The following is a 26,767-nucleotide window of genomic DNA, read 5'->3' on the forward strand; positions in this document are numbered from 1 at the left end:
ATCTATTATTCAAACCTGTTCATTATTGTATAGTAAAAAAAAAAAAATAAAGGGAACACTGGTCACAAAGGTCATGCTAGTATGTACTTAAACATTAATGCTACTTTTTTGTGCAGTATTTACTAGCGCTGTATTTGTGTCTTTTAACACTAGAATTACCAGAGCCTACGAAAAAACTCGTAAATCCGTCCCACCTTAAATCGCTTCTTAAATCCCTTCACACCTCTCTGCCAGCGTCCTTTGTCCTCTAAATGTGCTGATAAAGAGAAGCTAGAAGCAGCCTGCTATTCCATCCCCCCACTAATTTAGAACATGCACGAACCTCTCTCAGCTCATGCCTTGATTAAGTATCTGGGAGTGAAGTGAAGTTTTAGAGTGGAAATAATAGATCTTTATTTGGAACACACGCATTTCATGTCTGTTCAGTTTCTACAGTAATCTGTGTAAACACATTGTTAAAACAGAAACGTTTTTTATATTCTAGTAGTAGATGACAAAATATAGGCATAAACTATGTAATGTATGAAGCCTGAAGTCCAAATATCAAAGAAACATTTTCACAAAAGGTACAAATATAATACAACAGTTGCGCTTTTATTCAAAAATATAACTGCAGAAACAAAAAGCCTTCTTAACATGCGACATTGACACCCGTTTATTATGATTGCCTCCGTGGCGCAATAGATTCAGCTGCCGACTGGGAATCAAAAGGTCGCGAGTTTGAACCTGCAGTACTCCGTTTTGAGAAGTAAACTGCTCTTAGTCTTACTATTTTAGAACAAAAGCATACATTTGATTTCAGTCTGTAACAGCCGGTGTAATTTATGATCCTTATAAAGGTTAGCTTTGTTTTTTTTTTTTTAAATTCACTTTTCATTCTCTCAGTCGCGTTCAGAATCAATCCATACAACCCCATGTGACACAGCTGTTTTCACAAAGATGTGAATGTGTTTACACAGATTACTGTAGAAACGGAACAGACATGAAATGTGTGTGTTCCAAATAACGATCTATTATTTCCACTCTAAAACTTCACTTCACTCCCAGATGCTCAATCAAGGCATGAGCTGAGAGAAGTTCGTGCACGTTCTAAATTGGTGGGGGGATGGAATAGCCAGCTGCTTCTAGCTTCTCTTTATCAGCACATTTAGAGGACAAACGACGCTGGCGGAGAGGTGTGAAGGGATTTAAGGTGGGACGGATTTACGAGTTTTTTCGTAGGCTCTGGTAATTCTAGTGTTAACATGAAAGATCTTACATGAAATCTTACCTCATGTAAAACAAAATGTGAATAATAAACTGTAATCTATGACAAAACAGAGCCGCAACATTTTAAATTGTAAATTGAAAACAAAATAAAATAGAGCACAATCCTTATATCCTATCCCAAATACTGATATATTGTTGTGATTCCAGTCCTAAAAGAACTTCTAAGAAAAAGAACCAACTGAACATACAACTGAAGCAAAGACCAAGAGCTGAACCAGTGCTCACAGTTACACACAGTTTTACATACAATGAATAACAATAAGAATGGCTGGCTAAACAGAGTGAACTTGAATGTATAAGAAAGCTTAGTCTGATTTCAACCTCCATTTTTTTTTTTACTTTTATGGTGTAACGAAAAACTAAGCTCTGAATGCCTCAGCTACAAACAATGATTTTTCAGAGTATTTATGAATGGACAATTTACAACAATCATACTTTGTTATTTGTTTATACAAATAACACATGAAACTGGTCAAAAGAAGAGAAAAAAGAAATACAATGTAAAGTGCCCTCCCTTGAGGATTGTGACAAGACATTTTCCATTGAATAGAGGAGAGGTGGGTACATTATAGTTGAGATTATAAAAAGGATACATGCATTTTTTTTAACTTTTATGGTGTAACGAAAAACTAAGCTCTGAATGCCTCAGCTACAAACAATGATTTTTCAGAGTATTTATGAATGGACAATTTACAACAATCATACTTTGTTATTTGTTTATACAAATAACACATGAAACTGGTCAAAAGAAGAGAAAAAAGAAATACAATGTAAAGTGCCCTCCCTTGAGGATTGTGACAAGACATTTTCCATTGATTTACTCCAGCTTGAAGTGGCAAATCAAATAACTTAGACATGATTAAAGTGCACATTGCAAACATTAATTTAAGGGTATTTGCATCAATTTCAGTCACACTGTGTAGAAATGACAATACATTTTACATTTTAAAAATGGTACCCCCATTTGAGGGCACCATAATGTCTGGTACAACTGATGTGACAGGTGTTTGTGATTACTGAGGTGTGTTTCTTTGCTTTTTTAGTACAGGACTAAGATATCTAGGGCTTACTTCTACTCTTTAGAATCTGTAGTTACCATTGTTCAACATGAGGACAACAGTTGTGCCAAGTCAAAGAAGCCATTATGGAGCTGAAAAGCAATAATAAAACAATTGGACCCATTGGTAAAACATTCTGAATATCTGAATCAACTGTCTGGGATATCATTAGGAAGAAAGAATGCGCTGGTGACTTCAGTAATCACAACGGGGCTGGTATGCCAAGGAAAACTTCCACAGCTGATGACAGAAGAATCACTATGGTAAAGAAAAAGCCCCAAACGCCTGTCCGACAGAACAGAAATAGTCTTCAGGAGGGAGATGTTTATGTGCCAGAGACTACTATCCACAGAATAATTCATGAACCAAAATACAGAGGCCAAACTGCAAGATACAAATCACCACGTATCCGCAAAAACAGATGGTCAGTTTGTGAAACAGTACTTAAAAGAGCCTACAGAATTCTAGAAAAAATTGTGTGGATAGTCAAGACAAAGATGAACAGAGTGACGGCAAGAGCGAAGGGTGGAGATGAAAAACAACCGTCCAAGATCCATCACTTACCACCTTATCTGTTAAACGTAGCAGTGTGATTGTTATGGCTTGGGCATGTATGGCTACCACAGTTACTGGCATACTTCTCTTCAATCATGATTGTAGCTGCTAACAGCAGTTGTATAGTGAATTCTGAGGTGCACAGTAAAATCTTAACTACTCAAGTTCCAGTAAATCAGTACAAACTCACTGGATTGTACTTCATCCGACAGTGAGATAATGATCTAAACATACTGCTAAAGCAACACTGGATTTTTTTCAAAGCTAAAAAATTGAAAATGTATTCAAATCAGTCACCTGATTTAAATCCATTGAGTTTGTCTTCCATATGATACTTTTCTCCCTAAGGGATAAACACCCAAAACAAGCAGGAGCTGATGATGCCTGCATTAGAGTCTGGAAAAATCTATGAATTGCACATTTCAAGCAGTCATTGCATGCAAAGGATATGCAACAAAGTACTAAAAATTACTGCTTTAATATACAGTACCTACCACTGCTATGCCCCAAACATTATGGTGCCCTGAAATGGGAGGAAACATGTATAAAAAGTGTTTTTATATTTGTACATGGTGTGACTGAAATTGATGCAATACCTTTAAATTAAAGTCTGCAATATGCACTTTAAATCACGTCTAAATTGTTAGATTTGTAATTTTAAATTGTGGAATAGAGGGGTAAATAAAAAAATAAAAAAAAATGTGGCTTTGTCCCAAACATTATGGAGGGCACTGTAGCTCTTATGGCATAATTAATTGTCTTCTGAATTAGTTCTGTTGTGTGTGGGTGTGCGTCCAGATATACAAGAGATAGGCAATGTCTCTTAGCAACTTAGAAAAATAGAGGAGAGGTGGGTACATTATAGTTGAGATTATAAAAAGGATACATGCATTTTTTTTAACTTTTAAAAATGCATTTTTGAACTCTGCCGCATGAATGACAGAATGTTTTGCTTCAAATTGCAGTATAGCTAGAGAATGGATTATTATTACTTTACTTGTAGCATGGAAGCCAGTATTGCTTAATAATGCAGTAATGAGGGCTACAGAATATAACACACATACAACACACACATTGAGGATCAGAATCACCTACATGTAAATATGCAAAAGGAGATAATATTTTACTACTGGTGGCCTGTGTCCTTAAAATCAAACTTTACAAATAACATAAAAAGACAGCATCTAGTGGTTATTCAGCATTGCAGAGAGTTACTTAGCATTAAGGCCTGCTTAACAGACAGGTATCGTGTTTGCTGAATGCCGAAGACCTTAAGGAAGCAGAGCAGAGCAGAGCAGTGGAGAAGAGGAAACTGAGCGCAGGCTGCAAATGCCTCACCTATGGGTGGTGAAGATGATGCAGGCAGGCCAGACCCTTTCTCGGCACCTCCGGGCACCTTACAGAGGTCCAGCTGCGAGAGGATCTTGGCAGGGGGCACGGCGCAGGCAGCCTGGGTGTTTCCATTCCCTGGCGCAGGCTCGTGGCTCTGCAGAATCGAAACAGGGACCATTAACCAGAGACTCAAAGAATTCCCTGAGACATGGCGCATTCACAAAAGCAGAGCTAGACTGTTGTTCCTCTTTAAAGGATAACCAACAAGGCCAGAGACTAAAATTACTTAAGCATTATACCTCTAGAAATACTATATTATGAATTCTGAGGATATATTAACACAATGTACTATACTTAAATACATTTAAAAAAAATAAAAGCAAAAAACATAGTTCTAGTTTTAGCGATTGTAGAGTATGAGTTAGATTTACTTGCTCAGCTAACTGGTATGATTACTGCAATACTATTCTTGCAAACTACATAACATTTGAGTAGCTGGGAAAATCCTATGTCCTCAGAAGCAATTTGCCTTACTGCAAACATACAAGCAGAAAAGAGAGAGAAAAAAAAACAGATAAAAAAAAAACCCAAAAGGATATTTTTTTTTCATTTTCTGAAGCCAATTTTTGACTACAGGTTCATAGTTGGCCGGTGTTTACTATACAGTTAGAAGAATACAGTTTATGATATAGCTAAAAGATCATCAACAAATAGGCAAAAGTACAGAAACAATAAATTAAAAAATGACTGTAGCACAATTATGAATACTCAGCACAACAGAAAAGTAAACTTTTACCAAAACACCCCTAAAATGCTTACTAATAAAAAGAAAAATGTCACTACAGCCGCCAGGTTTGATTCAGAACACATAAGGATCTAATTTTCTTTTTAGTCAATTATTAATACCACAAAAACAAATCTATGCAAATGCAGCTACACAGAGGATCTTAGCATCAAAAATATTTATCTGCCTACTAGATGCATTCAGCAGCCAGAGATTACCACTCTATTAGTACAGCACCACTTATAATTTTAATTGTACATATAAAGCATATTGTGCATAGTCTCAGGATAATTTTATAAAAGTGTGCAATGGTACATCTCTATTCTGCATTGTACTGATTAAGAATGCAGAAATTTCATGAATTATTTGATCAATAGGCTGTTGATCAAGACTACAAAACACATTTTCTTTAGTAAGTCCATTCAGGCACTCAATGCTCTAGTATCATTTAATTTAATCAACAAAAGGGAAGAGGAAAGAGGAAAAAGCAGCACATATTAATGCTGAATTGAGTTAAGGCATGAATGAATATAATAATGTTTTGAGATAAAACTGAACTACCAAAATGTTAGGAAAAATAGACCGGAGGCAACATTTTAATTTATAGAACCTTTTATGATGGTTTAATATTTGTAGGGCTCCTGCCAAGCTACAAAAAAAACCCGAGACAAAAGTTTAACATGTTCCAAATCTCTTTAGTATAAAAAAAAAATCTTGAGGTGAGACAAGAATATTTCCAAGAGATTTTTTCAAGTCCAGCGAGACAAGACTATTGGCAAGAGATTTTATCAAGTCCCGCCCTCCTTTCAACCATTTACGGTTAACTGCCCATGCCCACGGTACTCTCACCCCTCATTCGTTTGAATGCTTTTGTGTCACACAGTTTCTGCACTCTCAGCTCTTATAAATTTTTATGTTTTCCTCACTTCGAGTTCCCAATAAAAGAAGACTAATTACATCCAAATGTTAATGAAGCATTTCATCCTGAAGGGTTATCAACAGAAGAAATGAGTACACAGGCAATCCTACCACCAAGAAACAAAGTCAAACAAATTTATGTGAAAATTGTCGATCGGTTACACAGCAAATTGATTAAATGCGTATCAATAGACTATGATGAAACAACTGGTGGTGATTGCACGGAAGATAAAAACATCAAAGTATAGTATCACATAGAATATCTACAACCATTAACACCATCTGGTCTTTCACCGGCTGAATTACTGTTGAAAGAAGGATGAAATCGAAATGTTATTGCGTAATTTATGTGTGAGTGATGGGCTATGCAATAGGACAAGATTAGTTGTATTCAAAATTGGTCAGACAATTCTGACGTAAAATTTTAACAGACGACAAGAAAGGTAATGTAGCACATCTTCCGCGGAAAACATTAGACACCAAAGGAGATCTTGATATGCCATTCATATTAAAACGTTTACAGTTTCCAATTAGAATAGCTTTTGCTATGAAAATTAACAAATCATAGGAACAAACATTCGAAAAAGTCGGCTATTATAGCAGAGAAAGAAATGATACTCACTCATGGGTAGTTATACATTGCATTGGCTAATTACTCTCTAAAATATTTAGGTTTATGACACATATGTAACAATTCCCATGAAAATAATCTGTTTAAATTGTACATCTGCTTCCCCATAAGCGAAGTGGATAGCGTATAGCGCACACACGGGGGTTGGTGAGCGAAGCGAGCCGGGGGCAGAGCCCCCTAGTATCTTAAAAACAATAAATTCTAAATATGTTAGTGAAAATGTCAATATTCCTGTCAACAAGAACATACAGGTAATGAGCAGCTGGGCAATTTCAGCCAATTTGTGCTTGAGCCTGTTAATGTGTCCAACCTTTTCCACACATCTGGCACCATTATTATACATTTTGTATAACACCACCTTTTTTTCTTGTAAAGTGAATAAGCAGCCAAGTTTGGTAAAAGGTATTTCTGCTTTATCTATTACATATACAAGGTTGAATTTGATTTTCCATTTGTCAACTAGTTTCTTCAGTTGTGAGACTTATCTGAATGTTTCCAGCTGACAGTATATACTATGTTATGATCAGATTGTGACTGGTTGACTAATGCATCTCAGCACCGTAAATGCCTCTTATAAGCAAAGATGTTACAATATCAGAATTGTTGCATTAGATACAAAGACCAATGAAATTTTATTATACTCAATACCTATTCAACGCCACTTCAAAAGCCAAAATCCCTTTCACCAAGTTTTTAATTAAAAGTAACTATTATTCAAGTGGACAATGTTTGGCCTTTTTCTGTAATAGAATATAAAATAAATAAATATTGATAGTAACAGCAAATTACAATGCAAGAATTAATATGTGATATATATGGGGATTCTCCTGGTGTGCGAAGTGGGAGAATGCTATTTTGGTAGGGGGGGGATTTCAGCACTGGTTTATAAAAGTGATATCATTGTGGATAACCTGATTTATCTTTCCATGTGCACATTCTATTTTTACTCTGAGACATTTCCACACCTGTACCTGAAAAATGCTGCTTAACATCAATGCTAAAAATACAAATTAAAACATTGAAAACATCTATAAAGTTGAATTGTTGATATTTTTTTTAACTTCTAAAATACTTCAGGATTTTTCATTTAAAAAAAAAATGTAAAGCTGTGTAAAGCTATGTAACCACATACTTTTAAAATCTTGCTTGACAGAGAATCTCTCTATTAGGTTTCTAAAATGTGCTATTGAAGGATTTATATTTGCATCATTAGCTGGTAAAAAATACAAATAAAAGTGACAAACTCCTGCTATTTTAATTGTTAAAATATGTCCATTTTTATGTTTATCTCAACTCCAATGCTTTCTGTGTGAAACCACAGTGATTTTAGGCTTACATCAGTCATCACAAATTAGTAATCGATTTTAAATTAAGTAATTTACATGCACTTTAATAACTGGGTTATCTGGACGCACACCCACACATAACAGAAACACTGTATCTAAAATGTGATGTAAACCCTATGCTGACAAGAGAAACAGAGTTACTGATTTCTGAGAAACAAGGTTAAAACACATATATTTCAATGTGAGTATCCAAGTCATTTGGCTATGTAAACCATTAACTGTAGCTTTTGCACTCTGTTTCCCTGTTTAGCTCACACACACTTTCAGCAGCCACAGGTATAAGTGTCAAAAAAGATAAACTTCCCGAGGTAAATTCTCAGGTGATCACATGATTCATTCTCCTGGTTGAAATAACCATATAACCAAATATTTCAGTAATCACTAAATTTACATTGGTCAGAAATACAATGTGGAGCTCAGCTGCACAATTTCGGGAACAGCAGAATAACATATTATAAAAGTAATGTGATTTAAGTAGTCTAATTATTTTTTAAAGAAATAAGTAACCCAAAGCAATACTTATTTTATTGAAGTAAAAATACCTTTATTATTATTATCACAGCTGCACGGTGTAAGGCAAGAAGCAAACACACTCGTATGCTGCTCCCTTGCACAAAGCAACGCAGAAAAGCGGAGTCTCAGTTTAGCTTTAATCTAGCTATTTGCTACAAATGTGTATATACTGCGAATCATCAGAGGCTCAGGTTTAGGATGTAAAAAAAAAAAAATGGGATGAATGTTATTTACTTCACAGCCCATGAAGGACTAAACATATTGTTCTTGTGTTTTATAAATATCACAAGCTTCATACTTGTTTTTGGATTAACAGTGGCCGATGATGATGCTTAACTCTTTCTTGCGCAGTTCAATGACATTGGATTGGTTTACCAAAGGAGAACTACAGAAGCGTACTTTCACATGTAAACCGAGACATTTGAGAATCAAGGTTTTCTGCCTTAACTAGGCTATTAATCTTATCCCAATTTAGTGTATATATCTAAACACTCACTGATATTCTTAGTTGACTTTGTAAAATCAAAGTGCATTTATATTTAAACCATGACCTAGGCAAGTAACACATCTACCATTATTCAAGTTTTCTTTTAATCCACATATTTTCTTGTGTTTTTGATTCAATCTACTCACAGTTGTATAACAGTCATCTAATACCATCCCCTTCTGAGTATGCATTAAACATGAACAGATAAACAAACAACAACCAGAACTTTCAAGTAAAAAAGGCGAAACTATAAAAAATAAAGTCAAGACTTCCAAGCAAGGGGTCGCAACATATCGACCCTTCAATGAGCAAGGATGATAAGCCTGTTCCATGGGAAAAACCTCTTGTACTTGTGGTGTACTAAGGGCCCATGCACTTAGTCATATCGATGTAGAAACAGTTCATCCTTTCCTTCGGTAATATTTGCACTTAACACGCATGTCTTCTCAAGTCGGGAAGTGAAACTTTAGTTAAGAAACTAGTAGAAACTAATAAAGTCGGTGTAATAAATCAGTGTACCTTCAATTTCTGTCCCAAAGAAAAGGTGTTTCTTATCCCTCACTTATCTTCTGTTTGTAAACATCTGAATGCAAGAAGTTTGTCTTTGTAGGATGGATGTACGCGAACAGGTGTACCACTCTTCTTGCTGGTCTTTCTCCAGGTCAGTCGCTGAACACGCTCAATCAGCGAGGAAGGTGTGTTGAGAGCGGTCACCGGGAGACCTCTTTTCAGCATATCGGTCCTTTCCTTCTCTGCGATGTGGTATATAACCGTGCCTTCAGTGTAAAACACCCTTAACCTGGCCGGGAATCGCGTTTGAAATCTGATGCCGTGTTCCCTCAGCATCCTTGATATTTCCTCTGTTTCCACAGCACATTGGGAGCGTAGTCATGATCATAAAAAATCCTGTTACCTTTCCATTCGATCACTTTCTTCTCCCAGGCCGTTTTGATTACCAACTCTTTCGTTCTGTAGTTGAGGTACTTGACGATTCTCGAGCATGGCTTGGCTTCGGCTGATGGAGTAAGCGCAAGCGCTCTGTGAGCCCGTTCAATCTGGAGGTCCACCGGCGGGGTCAGATCTAGAATCAATTTAGGTAAATCCTCCAGAAAAGAAATGAAGTCGGAAGAGTTTGCCTCCGCTTTTTCAGGTACGCCATAGATCTTGAGGTTTGATCGTCTGGCTCGGCCCTTTTGGTCATTTAGCCTGGCTTCAATTTGCTCAGTTAGCCATATGATCTCTTCCAGCACTACTTCTGTGTTTTGGATTCGGGTCTCAGCCTCATCTATTCTATTTTCAGCCTCTTCAATTCTTTTATTAGACTTAGGGTTAGACTCAATTCTTCTTTTATATCTTGAAGTTGTTTGTGGCTGTCCTGTCGAAAGTCCTTAATCTCATTGAGAATCTTTGCTAGGCTAATTTATTCTCCCTCATGTGCTCCGTCACCGCTCGCGGTATTCTGTTCGTGTGCGTTTGGGATGTTATCATCGTCTTTTGTAGCGTTTTTTCTTGGTCTTCCCCTTTTCTTGATAGTTGCCCCCTCCATAACTTTGTCAGCACTTAGAAATTTGTTAATATCTCACTCTGGGGCACCGAATCCGTGCAAATTTATGGAGCTAATAAATTATGCTGCCATTTAGGAAAGAACTCAAACCGGAAGCCCCATTATTCAAGTTTTCAAACATTTCCAAGGGTTGCACTTGATTTCTTGTTCAACCAAAATTTAAACCATCAGGTGGCTTCATCTGCTCTACATCAGACCCACTTATTTATTCCAGGTTCATAGACAGACACAACCTACTGCAGAAGGCAAAGGTTCCAAGTTTGTGTGATATAGCAGGTCTCCGGCTCAGAAAGAATGGCCAGTTTTAAATAAATAATGCAGCTTGCAGCTAAGAGGGAGCGTGACAGTGTGGCCAGAGCAGTTCCTGGACGCAATGCAGGCATGGGTGTTTCTGCACTGAAGTGCACAGGTGTGGGATTGCCTTTGTCCATAATTGATGCCGGGAGCTGCTAATTGTCTTACCTGTGGCATGTCCCCATTATAAACTGGAGAAGCGTGAGTACGGAGGAGAGATCTAAAAAGAGAAAGACTGAGGTTAAGGGAGAAGAAGGCTGGAGAAGGGAAGTTGTATGTAGCTGGTAGAAGAGCCCCTGAGGACAAATGTTAGGCTGACATTTGGGGGGCAGAATGAAGTGGTCACTCCAGCTGAGCAATCTTGAGGAGCTGGAGTGACCGGCAAAGTGGATGACTCGCAGTGGAAGGCAGTGGCAGTCAGGGAGGCTTGGGAGAGTTAAGCCCCAGCGTGAACCCAAGTCTCGAAACGACTGGAACTCTACGTAGCTGGGGAAGGGAAGGCTACCAGGCCAGAGTAGAAGGCAGCTGCACTTGCAGACAGAAAGACAAAGACAGACAGACAGCCAGAAAGCACCAAGTTTTTAAAGAAGGGACTGCTTCCAGCCAGTATTTGAACCTTGTTTTTAAATGGATTTATTTATTGGGATTTTAACCTCCACTTGTTGCCTTAACAGATTATTTATGTACTTATGTTTTGAGCACTGCACTTTAATTGGACACTGTTTTGGTTTTGATTGTTGTAATAAAAGCACTTTTACACCTTCCCTTTGCTTCGTATGGTGTCCTCATTTTCCACTAATCCGGTTACATTACCGATGGAGTTGGGTTGAGAGACTCCCAGAAGAGTGGTGGGAGCATGGAGCAGAACCTGCAATGTCACTGTCCATCAATCAGCCTGCAAAACTCATAGTCATTTAAACTGGGCCAACTAAAATTTGCCAATTACTCAAGCTACTGTGCCTTTGTGTTGTAGGAGAAGAACCAAAGTACTTACAGAGAATCCCTCTTTGACAAAGTAATGCACAAATGTCACAAAACATGTCCAGGCTGAAACTGAAACCCAGGGCTGTAAATGGAAACAGCCTTAGTCAGTGTCACTGTGGTAAAACCCCATAAAAACACAATTGCATAATGGAAAAAAATAGATTCTGGATACATCGATAAATTCATGTACTGAGAAGTGATAGTGATACAATAGTGCATCTGCATAGTCTAGAGAAAAGGACCTGTTGAAATCCTAAACTAAATAACTCATCTCTCTTAAACTTAAATAAATATTTTCCTGAAAATAAGACAGACTCAGATGCACAAACTGCTGTTAAACAACTAAGAGCTCAGAACCATTTAGAGCTTAGGTGATTCAAGGTTTTGAACTGAAACTACACACAGGACTGTTTTCTCCTGTTGGCCACAGTGATGAAAGATGCTATGTCTCATTTGTTGATTGATAGATAGGATAGATAGGATAGATTAGATAGATTAGATAGATTAGATAGATAGATAGATAGATAGATAGATAGATAGATAGATAGATAGAGATAGATAGAGATAGATAGAGATAGATAGAGATAGATAGAGATAGATAGATAGATAGATAGATAGATAGATACTTTATTAATCCCAAGGGGAAATTCACATAATCCAACCAATAATAACAAGCTTTTAAATAAACCTTTCTTTTTTTTTTTAAATTATCTATATGTAGTTCTTTTATCTTACAATTTTTATGCTTTGTAAAATGTCTTATGATGCCTAATCATATGAAAGGAGCTACATTCAAAACAAATTTATCTGACCCCTGAAAAGACAATACTTTAGACCTGGGAAAAGTATAAGTTGTGAGTTACAATTTTGCTAAGCAAAAACTATAATCAACCAATTCCCTTAATATTAGTATTTAAGACAGATAATACATTTATTCTTAAAGTGCCTACTTTAGTAGAGACAAGATTAATATAAGAAAGTAATACAAAGTGGTCCACTTCCTCACACAGCACAGAAAAAAAAAATTAATCGTACACTCAGTAAGAAAATCCAATTTTTACACATAATCTGAATAACATTCAAAAAGAAAATTCTTAAAAAAAAAAAAGACAAGTGATCCTCTAATAAGTACTGGTAAAGAAGTCTGGCACTAACATCGAAAAACTAGTTATTTACGATGCTGTTTGAAGGAGTCAACAAATAAGGTTTGTGGAGTGATAAAACATGTTTTAAGTTGCTCTGTGCACTGTGGAGAGACAGAAAATTTATTGGGAACCAGGTGAACTGTTTACAGTGTATCATCCAACAGAGTCATACTGAGCTCCGGGCCTAGGTGAATACCTTAAGTGCTCACTTCCAGGTGTTTCAGGAGGACGTTTCCTGCATTAAAGCAATGACTGACTGCCATATTGTGGAAATTTCTGCCATCAATGGAGAGGACGACATACTGTTAGCAAAGCTCACAGAGATGGAAGATCGTCATTGCTGTAATAACCTTAGACTTGTTGGCATAAGGGCTGGTAGTAAAGGAGACGATATGGTGGCTTTCCTTTGTCAGCTCTGCCCAAAATTTTTTCCTGCTCTTGCTTCTGTTGAGCCCAATATCGAGAGGGCACACAGGGTGCGGAATAACACATCTCTCTCTCCCACTATCATAATGCGGTTTTATCAATTATCAGGACTGCCTAACAGTTATTTAAGATGCCACAAAATTTCAGATCTGCATTGAAGGCCATAAAATTTATTTTTATCAGAACGTCAGTGCTAAAATGGCCACGGCAAGATAGGAAATACAGTGCATCTGGAAAGTACTCACAGCGCATCACTTTTTCCAAATTTTGTTATGTTACAGCCTTATTCCAAAATAGATTAAATTCATTTTTTTCCTCAGAATTCTACACACAACATGAAAAAAGTTTACTTGAGATTTTTGCAAATTGATTAAAAATAAAAAAAATTGAGAATTGTCTCGAGGCACAAATCTGGGGAAGGTTACAGAAAAATTTCTACTGCTTTGAAGGTCCCAATGAGCACAGTGACCTGTATATATATATATATATATATATATATATATATATATATATATATATATATATATAAAAACTAGCTGTGTAAGCACAGGGTCCTAGAAAGTATTGAAATTGTCAGAAAAAAAACCTGAAATGTAAAGATTGTGTTTTCAACGTACTCGCATCATTTCTGCATTAGCGGCTAAGCCAGGCATGTCAAACTCACTACCATTGGTGGGCTGCTTCGACTGCCATACGTGTGTCAGCGGGCCGCACTGTAACAAATACTATTATACTACTATACAAAGTTACTGTAGCTTTCTTTCCAATACTGAAAACTTTAAAAAATGTAACACAAAGTTTAAAGAAAAGCAATTTCCTTACAATCTGCGTACAACAGCGTACAATTAAAGTCTTAGCCTCTCAGCTAGGTCCTTATCTATACTAATAAAAGGCAAAGCCCTCACTGACTGGCTCACTGACTGACTGACTAACTAACTCACTTACTGACTCTCACTCACTAATTCTCCAACTTCCCATGCAGGTAGAAAGCTGAAATTTGGCAGGCTCATTCCTTACAGCTTACTTACAAAAGTTAAGCAGGTTTTATTTCTAAATTCTACACGTAACGGTCATAACGGTCGACAACGTCCGCCATGTTGAACTTTCTTATTTATGGCCCCATCTTCATGAAATTTGGTAGACGGCTTCACTGCGCTAACCGAAAACAATGTACTTACTTATTTCGATGGCATGATGCCACTGTCGGCCGACATATTGAACTTTCCAACGTCACTAATTCTCCAACTTCCCGTGTAGGTAGAAGGCTGAAATTTGGCAGGCTCATTCCTTACAGCTTACTTACAAAAGTTAAGCAGGTTTTATTTCTAAATTCTACACGTAACGGTCATAACGGTCGACAACGTCCGCCATGTTGAACTTTCTTATTTATGGCCCCATCTTCATGAAATTTGGTAGACGGCTTCACTGCGCTAACCGAAAACAATGTACTTACTTATTTCGATGGCATGATGCCACTGTCGGCCGACATATTGAACTTTCCAACGTCACTAATTCTCCAACTTCCCGTGTAGGTAGAAGGCTGAAATTTGGTACTTATTTCGGTGGTATGATGCCACTGTCGGCCGCCATATTGAACTTTTAACGGAAACCGATGTATGTACTTATTTCGTTGGTATGACACCACTGTTGGCCGCCATATTGAACTTTCCAACGTCACTAATTCTCCAACTTCCCGTGTAGGTAGAAGGCTGAAATTTGGCAGGCTCATTCCTTACAGCTTACTTACAAAAGTTAAGCAGGTTTCATTTCGAAATTCTACGCGTAATGGTCATAACGGTCAACAACGTCAGCCATGTTGAACTTTCTTGTTTATGGCCCCATCTTCTCGAAATTTGGTAGGCGGTTTAAACTCTCAAAAGCTGGATGTGATTTTATCGATGAAACCGGTTGTGTGCTTACAACGCTTGACAGATGCCAAATGTCACTTCAACACAACAAATCCTGCAAATACTTTCGTCATTGAAACAAACCATGAAACTGAAACTGATTAAAGAGAAAGCTCAGCGCACAGCTTGGTCATGTTACAACCGGAGGGTCGAACTGACAACATGGTATACAAAGAGATCCTTAGCAAATAATTATTGGCATATTTTCCCTCAGTTTAAAAAAAAAATTTTAATGCAGTACTTCGCCGCTGCGAAGCGGGGGTATTTTGCTAGTATTATAATATTATATTCATTGCTTATATAGGAGTCATACAGTGTGAGATCTATTTCTTTTGTCCCGACACTTGGTATCTCTTGTTACTAACCAGTTCATCAATCTCAGGCTTGAAATCTTGTGCAGCTGCAACTTTTACAACAGTAAGTCTTGAGTGATGTTGGTTTTGGTAGCTTTTATTAATGAAAACAATTTCTTACAAAGGTAAGTGCTTCAGAACATAGACAGTATTCTCGATGCCAACTTAAGATCTGCACATACGAGGATGGTAGGTAAGCATACAAGCTGGGCACACCAACTTCGTTGTATTTTGCCTTCAGAATAGAATCTGACTGCAGTTCAATCAATTCCATTTGGATATTCTCAGGCGCATTCTCAACATTGTAAGAGAACAGCGCAAAGTCCTGTTCGTGTGAACTGAAATCACGAAAATGCTCACTGAATTCATTGCTCAGTTATTCAAATTGGAAAACAAATCCTCCAAAAATCTAATTTTACTTTACTTTAAGTTTACTTCAAAGTTTATATCGTAAAATAATCCAATATGCAAAAAGCCCCCTGACCTACACTAATTTTACAAACTCAAAAACACAAACATTTATTAATAAACAACTCACCAACTTCTCACGTTCACTTCAGATCTTCGGCTGTAGTCTGCACTAACTGTTCATTACAATACTTGCACAAAATTACATAAAACTACAGCAAAAAAACATGAAAATATTACTACTCGTGATGGTCAGTTCTGCCCAGTGGCCAGTCTCAGAGGACCAGCCAGTAGTGTAGCCTAGCAGGGGAGGCTCTAGGCAGCCCTGGGCAGAGAAAGAATTGGTGGCCCCTTCGCCTGCCAATGCCAATATGGTATCTTATGCATGGCAGATGGCCACGACTGTTGCGGACACTGCATAGCCGCCTTGTGCTAATGACACCCTTCTATATGCACGTGTCCGTTTCTGTTTTATATTCAATATATATTGGCTTAAAAGTCAATAAGTAAGGCCGAAGACGCAGAATGATTCAATCACAAACAACAGTAATCATTTTGTACAAGTTTAGTGCCAACTAGGATCTGTCATGCGGGCCGCTCAGATTTCTGTTGTGGGCCATGTGTTTCACATGCCTGGGCTAAGGGACTGTCTTTCTTTAGAGGTCCTCTTTTGCCGGCGTGCTCGCCTTGTTTGTGTATTAGCGGTGGAAGGAAAAGTAAAAGGGACACCATTTTCCCCGATGTGCTCACCTCGCTTCTGAATTAGCCACTAAGCGACTGACTCTTCGGAGGTTTTGCTTTGCTGACATGCTGGCCTCGCTTGTGTATCCTCGGAGGTGGAGCCCTTACCCCGACTCCACCTCTCACTTCTGGCCCATAGACGTTTATATACAAGATAAGATGATGTTTCTAAATGTTGTACAAATTATGAATATTTGCATTTATCTTGACAGTATTCGAATATATTTAAAAAAGATATTATTAAATAATATTTTAATTTAGTTACTTTTGAATTAAAATGAGATTTCCATTGGTTTAAAAAAAAAAAAAAAAGGATACTTTGGCAATGTGTTACAAATATACACCATAGGTATAAGTCTGAATTCAACATTTTATTATTTCAATTGAGCATAGACTGCCATTAACACTTTATTTACAATATGGATATGTATGAAAAACTGAGAAATGAACAAGGAACTATAGAAGAAATTCTCTGTTTGGATAAGATCTTCTTTTTTAACTTTCTTTTGAACTAAATATCAACCTATGCATGTTCCAGTCTTCCTTTCTCAAAGATTAACAGTATAAAATAAATTAATATTGCATTTTTGTCATGTTGTATTGGTTATCTTCTTTTTAACATCAAATTATCACACTAGAAGTATTTTTTACAGTGTTTTAGATTTACAGTCATTTTAAAAAATGTAAGTGCTGTTACGAGTGTAAACTAAACAATAACAGTAAAAATACCTTCTCATTACTTTTAAAAAAGCTTCAAAAAGGGAGTCTTTTTCTTGTAATTTTTTCAATCTAATCCAATGGTTCTTAACCTGAGGTCTGTGGACTCCTTGGGGGTCCATGGATGGGTTTCAGGGGTTCTATGAGGATCAGATAAAAATTAACATTCATTTTCACTATACAGACCGGTACTGTTGATTTACAGTAGTAGTAATGGTAGTACAAAACGTAGTAGTAGAAAATCTGTTTTACATTCCACAAGAGGACTGTATTTCATAATTATGAGTGGCCACTACTTTTTACATAAAAAAGCTAAAGTTTAGTAACACTTTGTGTATGTCATATATGCATGAGACAATCATATCTCGATAAATAAAGTACATTATATTAACTGCATGCAAAGTTATGTTTATGTGAAACTTTCTTGGGAAGGGGGTCAATAGCTTTTATTAGATTCTTAAAAGGCTCCGTGACTTAAAAAAGAAGAAAGAATCACTGGATTAGATTCTAATCCAAACCTGGAGAATAAAGTTCATGTGTTATTTAAGAAGTTCCGATGAAAGCAATTCTACTGAATTACATTAAAGATACGAATAAACCATTCACAGCACACTGAACCAAAAGAGTTGTTCCAAATTCACTAGCTTATGAACATCAAAGAAGTGTACCTGAATGTCAGTTGGCTTTGCCAAGACTGTGCCAGTTCCAGATTGACTGAGGGTTGTGACTCTAGTAGGCTGTCCTCGCAGGGTCACAGTGATGGTTGTGGGAGCTTTCAGTCCTTAAAGGATAAAGAAAAAAATAAAAACATTATTTAATATAGTGCAAACAATTTTTATAAAGTGTTCAGAAAACCAGAAGCTTCATTTTAAGAGGTTAACCATAAAAGACCTTTATGTCTTCAAGCAGTTTTTATCAATAGGGTTAAGGGTGGACTGTTATCTGATATTTATTAATGTTATTAAGAATGAACTGCAAACCTACTAAAATACAAAAAGAAAATTATCGATTGCTTCATTAATGCTACTATTTGTAATATCGGTGTTCAACTTATAGTGAACATGTGAGACATACTGCATTATTTGTTATGATCAATGTGTTATTCAGTCATTTTTTCAAACTGAGCAGTAAATAAAACTGGTGAGGTACATGTATGCACCCGCCCAAACTGGAGGGTTCAGTCCATCACAGTACACAGTTCCATATTACATGAACATCTTTGGAATATGGCGGCTAACTGGAATAATCTGATTTTTTTTAAAATTCTTTACAGATTGTACCAATGGAAAATACTGTATATATTAGGTTTATTTGGCAAAATGTGATTGTCTATAAGCTCTTACATTTCACTGTAAATATGCTATTTCTGAGGAGATGGGGATTAAAAAAAAAAAAAAGTTCTAATATTTTTCAATGAAATAAAATCCCCCAGATGGTGTACTGACCCTCCCTTGAAAACACTTGAATGAACGCCAGGTTGCCATTCATTGTTAGCTCTCATTTGACTCACAGAATGATGTGTGTCTATATGTGGCACCTAAATTATATTCTCATTCTTTCTCTTCTCTAATGAAATACTCACCAGAAGTCTGGTTGGAGATATGAGCCAAACCTGGAAGGGAACTGGCAAGCTTTGCAAGCCCACCATTAGTGAGGAGCTGATGTATTGCTGTAGGCTTAGTGCTTGCTGATGTTGCTACTGGAAGTGTCCTCACAAGTGTGCTGCTTCCTGTTGTTATAGCACTTAGAGACTGGCATTGTGTCTTCACTCCAGATGCCTGATTAAAAAGGAATATTCATATTACACGATAAAAATGTTTGGTTGAACTAAGTGCTTACTTAAACTCATCCTGTGATTTTTAATAATTACTATTATAAAGAAAATTGAATGCAACAGAAAAACAGAAAGCATAGTACAAATGACCGAGATACTTTGATCAGCCACAACATTAAAACCACCTGCCTAATATTAAGGTTCTCCTCATGCCGCCAAAACAGCTCAGACCCGGACTGAAGCATGGACTCCACAAGACCTTTGAAAGTGTCTTGTGGTATCAGTCACCAAGATGTTAGCAGCAGATATTTTAGGTTGAGAGGCAGGGCCTTCATTGATCTGACTTGTTTTTCTAGCATACCCCAGAGATGCTTGATCTTATTGAGATCTGGGGAATCTGGAGTCCAAGTCAACACCTTTAATTATTTATCAGGTCTCAAACCATTCCTGAACATTTTTTGCAGTGCACCAGGGTTCACTATCCTGCTGAGAAGAGAAAAAAAAAAAAACTGCCAGCAAGGAATACATTCATCATGATAGGGTGTATCGTATGTGGTCTGCAAAGATTTTTAGTTAGGTGGTACATGTCAAAGTAATATTTACATGAATGACAGAACCCAAAGTTTCTCAGCAGAACATTGTCCAGAGAATCACACTGTGTCCGCCATCTTGCCTTCCTCCCATAGTGCATCCTACTGCTATTTCTTCCTCAAGTAAACAATGCACACACACCTGACTATTCACATAATCTAAAAGACAATGTGATTAATCAGACTTGGCCTCCTTCTTCCATTTCCAGTTCAGACATTAACATGCTCATTGTAGATGCTTCCTTCAGTGAACAGGGGTCAGAATGGGGACTCTGACTGTTCTGCGGCTACACAACCCCATATGCAGCAAGCTCTAATGCACTGTGTGTTCTGACGTCTCCATCTTCTGGTCAGCATTATGATTTTCAGCAATTTGTGCTACAGTAGCTCCTCTGTGGAACTGTACTAGTCAGGTTAGCCTTTGCTCCCCACAGGCATTAATGAGCCTTGAGAACCTATGACCCTGTCACCATTTCACCATTTGTCCTTCCTTGGACCACTATTGGTAGGTACTAGCCACTTCATGCTGGGAACACTTCACAAGACCTGTAGTTTTGGGGATCTTAGGACCCAGCTGTCTAGCCTTCACAATTTGACCCTTGTCAAAGTTGCTTAGATCCTTATGCTTGCCCATTTTTTTCCTGCTTCCAACAGCTTCCCTTAAAGAACTCACTGTTCACTAATAAAGTGAAAGTCATCATAATTTTCTGTACAGATTTGTATATATGTTTATCCATTCAGTATTTTTGATGTGAACTCTTAGGCTGTAACTATACATTTTCAAAGTCAAAATAATACGGTGTCTGGGAGGTTTAGCATAGCTTCAACTTTGTGATAAATGAACCAACATACATACTGGGAGAGAAAAAGACTTGCATATTGTTTTGAACCACTTTCCAAATGTATTTATTTCTAGTATTTTATCTATAAAGTCTCTGGAATTAGTCACATTTTTTAAAGCTAGCCTTCATATTAACAATTTAGTTTTTATTCAAAATATGAGTGATATTTTACTGACTCACTGGTGGAGACCAATCGTAATTCAACCACACCCTCATTATAATATTTTTTTTGCCTTTATGAACTTACAGCTTCTACAACACAATCACAAAATAATTGTGTAAACAGCTGTAGTGCTATATTTAAGGTAATTTTTAACATAAAACAAATTCACATTAAAAATTAAGTTTTTGAATTTCATTGCTTCAAAATAAAAATATAAAGAACAAAATTAGAAAATTTCACAGCTGAATTTCTATTTCAGTTAAATCAGAGCACTGGTCAAAATACTGCTTATGTATGTGCAATATACACACACAGAAATACATTTAAGTTTACATTACCTGTGTGGTGGTTCCTGCTGAAGAGGAAGCAGATGATAGGCTTGGAGATTTGGTGACAATTTCCTGAAAGCTGAAACTTAACCCTTGAAGCAAGCTGCTGGCAGAAGAAGTGGCTACAAGGAAAATTGTATATATGTAAACACATAGTTGATTAAAATATTTAGTATAAAATGAATACTTTAATCCAATTCAAAATAAGGAACTCTAACTTATTTCCAAGATTAAAAAAAGAAAAAGAAAAAATACAAAACAAAGAGAAATAAAAATTACTCTTGGCAAATCTGAAAGAAAGCAATATTAAAGATCTTTACATATTAGTGAGAAATTGCAATTTTCCACTCCATCTTGTATGCTCTGAATTATTATTTTTATCCGGTGTGTTACATAATTCTCAGTGCAAAGTCTCAGCTAGTCTCCCTCAGTTTTACCACACCTTATTATTACTACTTTCATTGGTATATCATTATTAACCATTCCTTGCTTTCTAGATCTCAAATTTACTTCCCTCTTTGATTGTCTCATTTTACATTTTAAATAAGACTTCCAACCAACACTGTATCATTTTAATTTTTTTTATTTTATAGAAATGTTAATATTTGACTGATTAAATAAAAAATGATAGTTTTTCCTTTCATGTTTCATTTCAACCCAGTGCACTTTGCTATAACAGTAAGATTCTAAATCTAAAAAAAATTGATAAATCAATTTTGAAAGTTGGATTTTACAGAAACAAATCAATTTTATATTCAAGTGCTGGTCTTGTGTGTACAGTTTATATAGCATGGTAACCACAATAATTAGGGTTACTCTTCAATGCTGGCTACTCATGACTCACAGCAATGACGTGTCCTCCTTTATAAGAGTTCACACAAGATCCATCCTGTTAGATGTCCGTGTTTCTGTGCTGGTTTTACTGTACGTAAGATGAAGAAGAAAACAGTAGTAATAAAGTGTGTGAATCTACGTTGTGCCATATTCTGAAGCCTAAGAAAGCTGAGTCAATTTATGTACAACACCATGAAAAGCATTTGTCCTTTTTCTGATTTCATGTGTTATGGCAAATTTTTCACAAGCAGCACACTTTCAGGTTTTCAACTAAAATCTAATCTTAGATAAATAGCCTGTGAGTGGACATTTACCCTAAACATTTCCTGATACAAAGGAGAATCCATTGGCCATCCACTTATGGCAAGCTGTCCAGGTTCAGAAGAGGCAAAACATCCCTGCACCATCTCACTACCACTGCTGATATGATATTTTTATCTTGGGATGTAGTCTTTAAAACATTACAACAATTGTGATGAGAACAGGCCATTCTACCCAACAAGCTTGCCAATCCTATTTACCTAGATTCTCTATAATAATATCAAGTTGACATCTGAAGGCTGCTAAAGTCCTACTCTCTACCATACAACTTGGTCATTTATTTAATGTGTCTATGGTTTTTTGTATGAAGAAAAACTTTATTATTATTGCAAAAATTGCCCTTAAGCTTCCAGGTGTGTCACCATGCCCTTGTTGAAGAATTTATTTAAAAGTAACAGCTGGGGTATCATCCTCTTTAATAAAACCCCTGTGTGCGTCCAGGTGTCCGTGTGTGTGTGTCTTTTGGTGATGTGCGCATGCGCGAGGCTCGGTGAGACACGCACGACCGGCATCGTGGACGCACACACACTAGAAGCTGAGCACACAGTGAATGGCGTATCCGTGGCCGCGCATGATAAGCAAATAAAGGACATCATTGCTGAGGAAACTGGGGACGCACACACACTGGAAGCTGGGCACACAGTGAATGGCATAGCCGCGGCTGCGCATGATAATCAAATAAAGGATAGCATTGCTGGGGAGAGTGCTGATTGGGTAGTCGCGGCCGCACACATACTGCCCCGTGCATGTTTACTAACTAACTATCTACTAACAACATGCCACCCAAAAAAAGGACATGTCAAGTAGGACAAAAGACACAGACACTTAAATCGTATATAAGCAACATCTCCTGGAAGAACGGTCAGCTCAGCAAGTAAACATCAACAAAAAAAAATACGAGCAAATAGATCGATTGTAAAAAAGCAAATGAGCGTCAGAATATTCCCCGTATTGATTTGGCTCTATCCTCTACTAATTTACCCTTTACCATAAGAAGGCGACAATTTCCAGTTACATTAGCCTTTGCCATAACAATTAATAAAGCTCAAGGGCAAACCTTAGAAAAAGTTGACATTTTCTTGGCAGAACCAGTATTCAGCCACGGTCAGTTATATGTTGCATTATCAAGAGTTAGAAGTTTTACAGATGCTGTTGTCAACGTTGTAGATGGTCCTGAACAAGAGTGTTTACAAAAAATGTTGTATATAATGAAATTTTATTGAAAAATTTCCTGAGGTAAAAATATAAAAACATTTTACTAAATATCTTCTTCAGATATTGTGTATTACAGATTGTTATAGTTTATAGGCAATATTAATTATACTTATTGTATTGTCATATACTTTTCTATTTTATCTTTAATATTATTTTACTTTAGGCTTCTTGCAAAAATATTTTTAACAAAAAAAATTAAGACAACAAACAGAATGAGGTCAAGGTCCCTTGCCTAATAATGTTCATGCAATACTGTTCTAGCGCCCGTTATTGTAACGGGCTTAATGTCTAGTATTATAATAATTCCCTTCATAACTTTAAACACTTCAGTTATGTCCGCTAATCTATGTTTTCTTAAGCTTAAAAGGTTCAACTCCTTTTACATCTATGCAAAGTTATAATCTTTTAGAGATCTACAGGTAGCCTAATTGCTCTGATCTGAAGTTTAACTAGTGTGCATCTTTTTTTTTATAATATGGAGACCAAAGCTGTACACAGTACTCTAGATGAAACCACACTAATTCATTATATAACTTAAGCACAACATCCCTTGACTTGTTCTCCATATAACATGATAAATAACCTTACATCCTGTTTGTCCTCTTGATCTCTTGTAAACACTGTCTTGATGTAGATAGTGTTGAGTCCACTATGACTCCAAGATCCTCCCTTCATAAGGTGTACTTTCAAGTTTTAAACCTCGCATTGTGTATGCACGAAAATACATTTACTTAAATTAATGTAATCTGTTAGAAATCTGCCCAAGCCAGGTCTCTCTGCAACAATTTAACTGATTCTGGATTATCTGCATTTCCAGTTAGTTTAGTATCACCTAAACGCTTAACTGGCTTCTTATTTATATTATCTTGATTTTTAATATTTATAAAAATAGCAGTGGCTGCTCACTGATCCCTGAAGGACACCATTGATAACATTGCCTAATTCTTAAAGTTTTCCTCACCATAACTCTTTGCTTCCAGCATCTAGTGCGTAAAGCGTGTCACGAAGATAGCGATTTACTGCGTGATAACAGTGATAGTTCTTCCTGAGCCAACAGTGGCAGCATGATACATTCTGGTGCAAGTGTTTGTGAAGCATAACAAGGTTATGATTTTGCTTTGAATGTGCTCAGCAACTTTCAAACATGTTGCTTCTTGGATCTCCAGGGCTCAAGAGAGAAGTATTAGATACAGATAATCCCTTACACAATTTAAATCTGTTCATAAATGATAGCATGTTAGCTGTAATTCTGACTGAGCCCAAGATACAGTATGTACACAACAATTAATACAGCTGTACACACTAAAATAAATTCCAGGCTGCATGAGTCACCTAACCTCAACCTAACTGAACATGCATTTCACTTGTTAAAAACAAAAATACACATGAACAGGCAAAAACTGAAGACAGCTGCAGTATAGGCCTGGAAAAACATCACTAAGGAGGAAACCCAGAATTTAATTAAAAAATTTTCAATCAAGTTTTAAAAATTATCAATGTATTTATGATTGTTAGTTGGTCCAATTACTTTTGAGCCACTGAAAAAGGGAGGACTATGTTTAAAAAAAATGGATATCTTTCCTAAACGACTCATATAATACTTTCCTCCTTGAATCAAAGCTGAAAGTCCATAATTCAATCACATCATTATTCCATCATTTCAAATCCACAAATTAAGCCAAAATTATGAAAATTGTAGTCACTGTTAAAATACATATAGACCATATGTATATACAGTATGTAATAACAGTAATAACAAGAAGTAAAAATATATTGTATAGTTAATTATCTTTTAGGTAACAGTCTCCTTATGAACATAATAAAAAATCCATTCTAAATTACTGGGTGCATTGCTTAAAAACAAGAATAAAGAAAGCGAAATAGGTCAACACCTTGTGAGGAAACAGCCGATGCCTGGACTGGTGCTGCAGTGCTGGACACTAGACGTGCCTGTAATCCATGGAGTGAAGCAGGAGATGCATTGTTAGAAAAGGTAGGACTGGTGCTAGTGGCTTCTTGAATGCCAGATGGTCTAAAAGGAAAACAGAAGTTAATTAATATTTGTCATCTGTAGAAAACAACTATATTTAATACACACTATGAGAGTATTTAAATAAATTTCTCACAAACTTGGATTTGTAAATAGTTATATTAAATATCTGAGCAATTATAACCGTCACATAACACGGTACAAGCAACAGACACATGGCTTTTATAATCTTATACTTTATGCAATAAAGAAGTATCATAAGTCAACAAAGCAAACAAAAAGCAGACAACTACTGAAAAGTTCCCATACAAGAGACTTTTTGGAGAAAAACAGTCATTGTCCAAATGTTGATATGTGAATTAGAAAAATTCACAGAGACATGAAAAGAATGCACCAAGTTTTCAGACTGTGCCTGGGTTATTATTCTGCTAAAATGGAAAATGTGGATAGTTGTTACACCTCTAATACCTTTGTGCTGTAAGTAGTCCAGATAATTCCTTTGATCCAGCAGCAGTCTGGCCCACAGTAACAGTTAAAGGTTTCCCAGCAGAGCCTGATAAGATAAAAAGTCAACTATCACTTATAATTATTCAGCATGATACTCATCTGATTTTGCCGAATACATTTACTATAATGCAGGAAGGTGTCACAATACATCTAGCATTACTGTAATGCCATTGACAGTGTATGAATTAAGATGACCGATAAAGGAAGAAACAGTCAAAGGATTTTGCGCCCTGACTAAATTTTGGCAGGAATACATGTTGGTTTTGTCATGTTATCAGAAAGTGAAAAAAAAAATGTCAAAGGGTTTTCATTTACCTCTTCCGAGTATAAAAAAGGAAGAACATTGTTAACCTAGTAACATTTAAAATTATTTTTTGGGAATTGATGGTGTGTCTCACTGAGATGTAAGCTGGCATGACATCTGGAAGATAATACAGGCCAGGGCTCCTAAGTGGCAGTGGTACTGATCCAAAGTAAAGAGATCCTTTTGCAATTCCACCAACGCAAGCCTCATTCTTATTCTGTCTATTCACTATACAACATTGTCACAAGGCCAATAAAGGTAACAGATTAAGTTCTGAAAACACTAATGGAAGACCTGGAGGCAACTAGAATGAAATTAGACAATGATCAATCATTTCTGCAAAACAGTTAATACACTTCATTAGCAAGGAGTGGTGTCATAAGGCATCAGGCAGAGGGGAAAAAATATCCTTGGTTCTTGAAATTACTGAAACATAGGAAGAGATGTTAATAGGTAGTTCCAGTTT

General features: G+C 36.6%; 1 protein-coding gene across 3 annotated transcripts in view; it reads right to left on the reverse strand.

Annotated features, from left to right (window-relative positions):
- The window catches only part of kansl3 (KAT8 regulatory NSL complex subunit 3), a 147,619-nt gene that overhangs the window by 13,255 nt on the left and 107,597 nt on the right, over positions 1 to 26,767 (reverse strand). For 2 of the 3 annotated variants that reach the window (XM_039769603.1, XM_039769602.1), the window contains 6 exons: positions 25,959 to 26,043; positions 25,393 to 25,532; positions 21,140 to 21,252; positions 19,015 to 19,210; positions 18,101 to 18,213; positions 4,221 to 4,368 (listed from right to left, as the gene is read on the reverse strand). In XM_039769603.1, coding sequence (XP_039625537.1) covers positions 4,221 to 4,368; positions 18,101 to 18,213; positions 19,015 to 19,210; positions 21,140 to 21,252; positions 25,393 to 25,532; positions 25,959 to 26,043 — 795 coding nt within the window. The remainder of the gene's footprint in view (positions 1 to 4,220; positions 4,369 to 18,100; positions 18,214 to 19,014; positions 19,211 to 21,139; positions 21,253 to 25,392; positions 25,533 to 25,958; positions 26,044 to 26,767) is intronic. The other variant, XM_039769604.1, reaches the window with a different exon arrangement.

This window comes from Polypterus senegalus, chromosome 11 (assembly GCF_016835505.1).
Source record: "Polypterus senegalus isolate Bchr_013 chromosome 11, ASM1683550v1, whole genome shotgun sequence".
NCBI lineage: Eukaryota > Metazoa > Chordata > Cladistia > Polypteriformes > Polypteridae > Polypterus > Polypterus senegalus.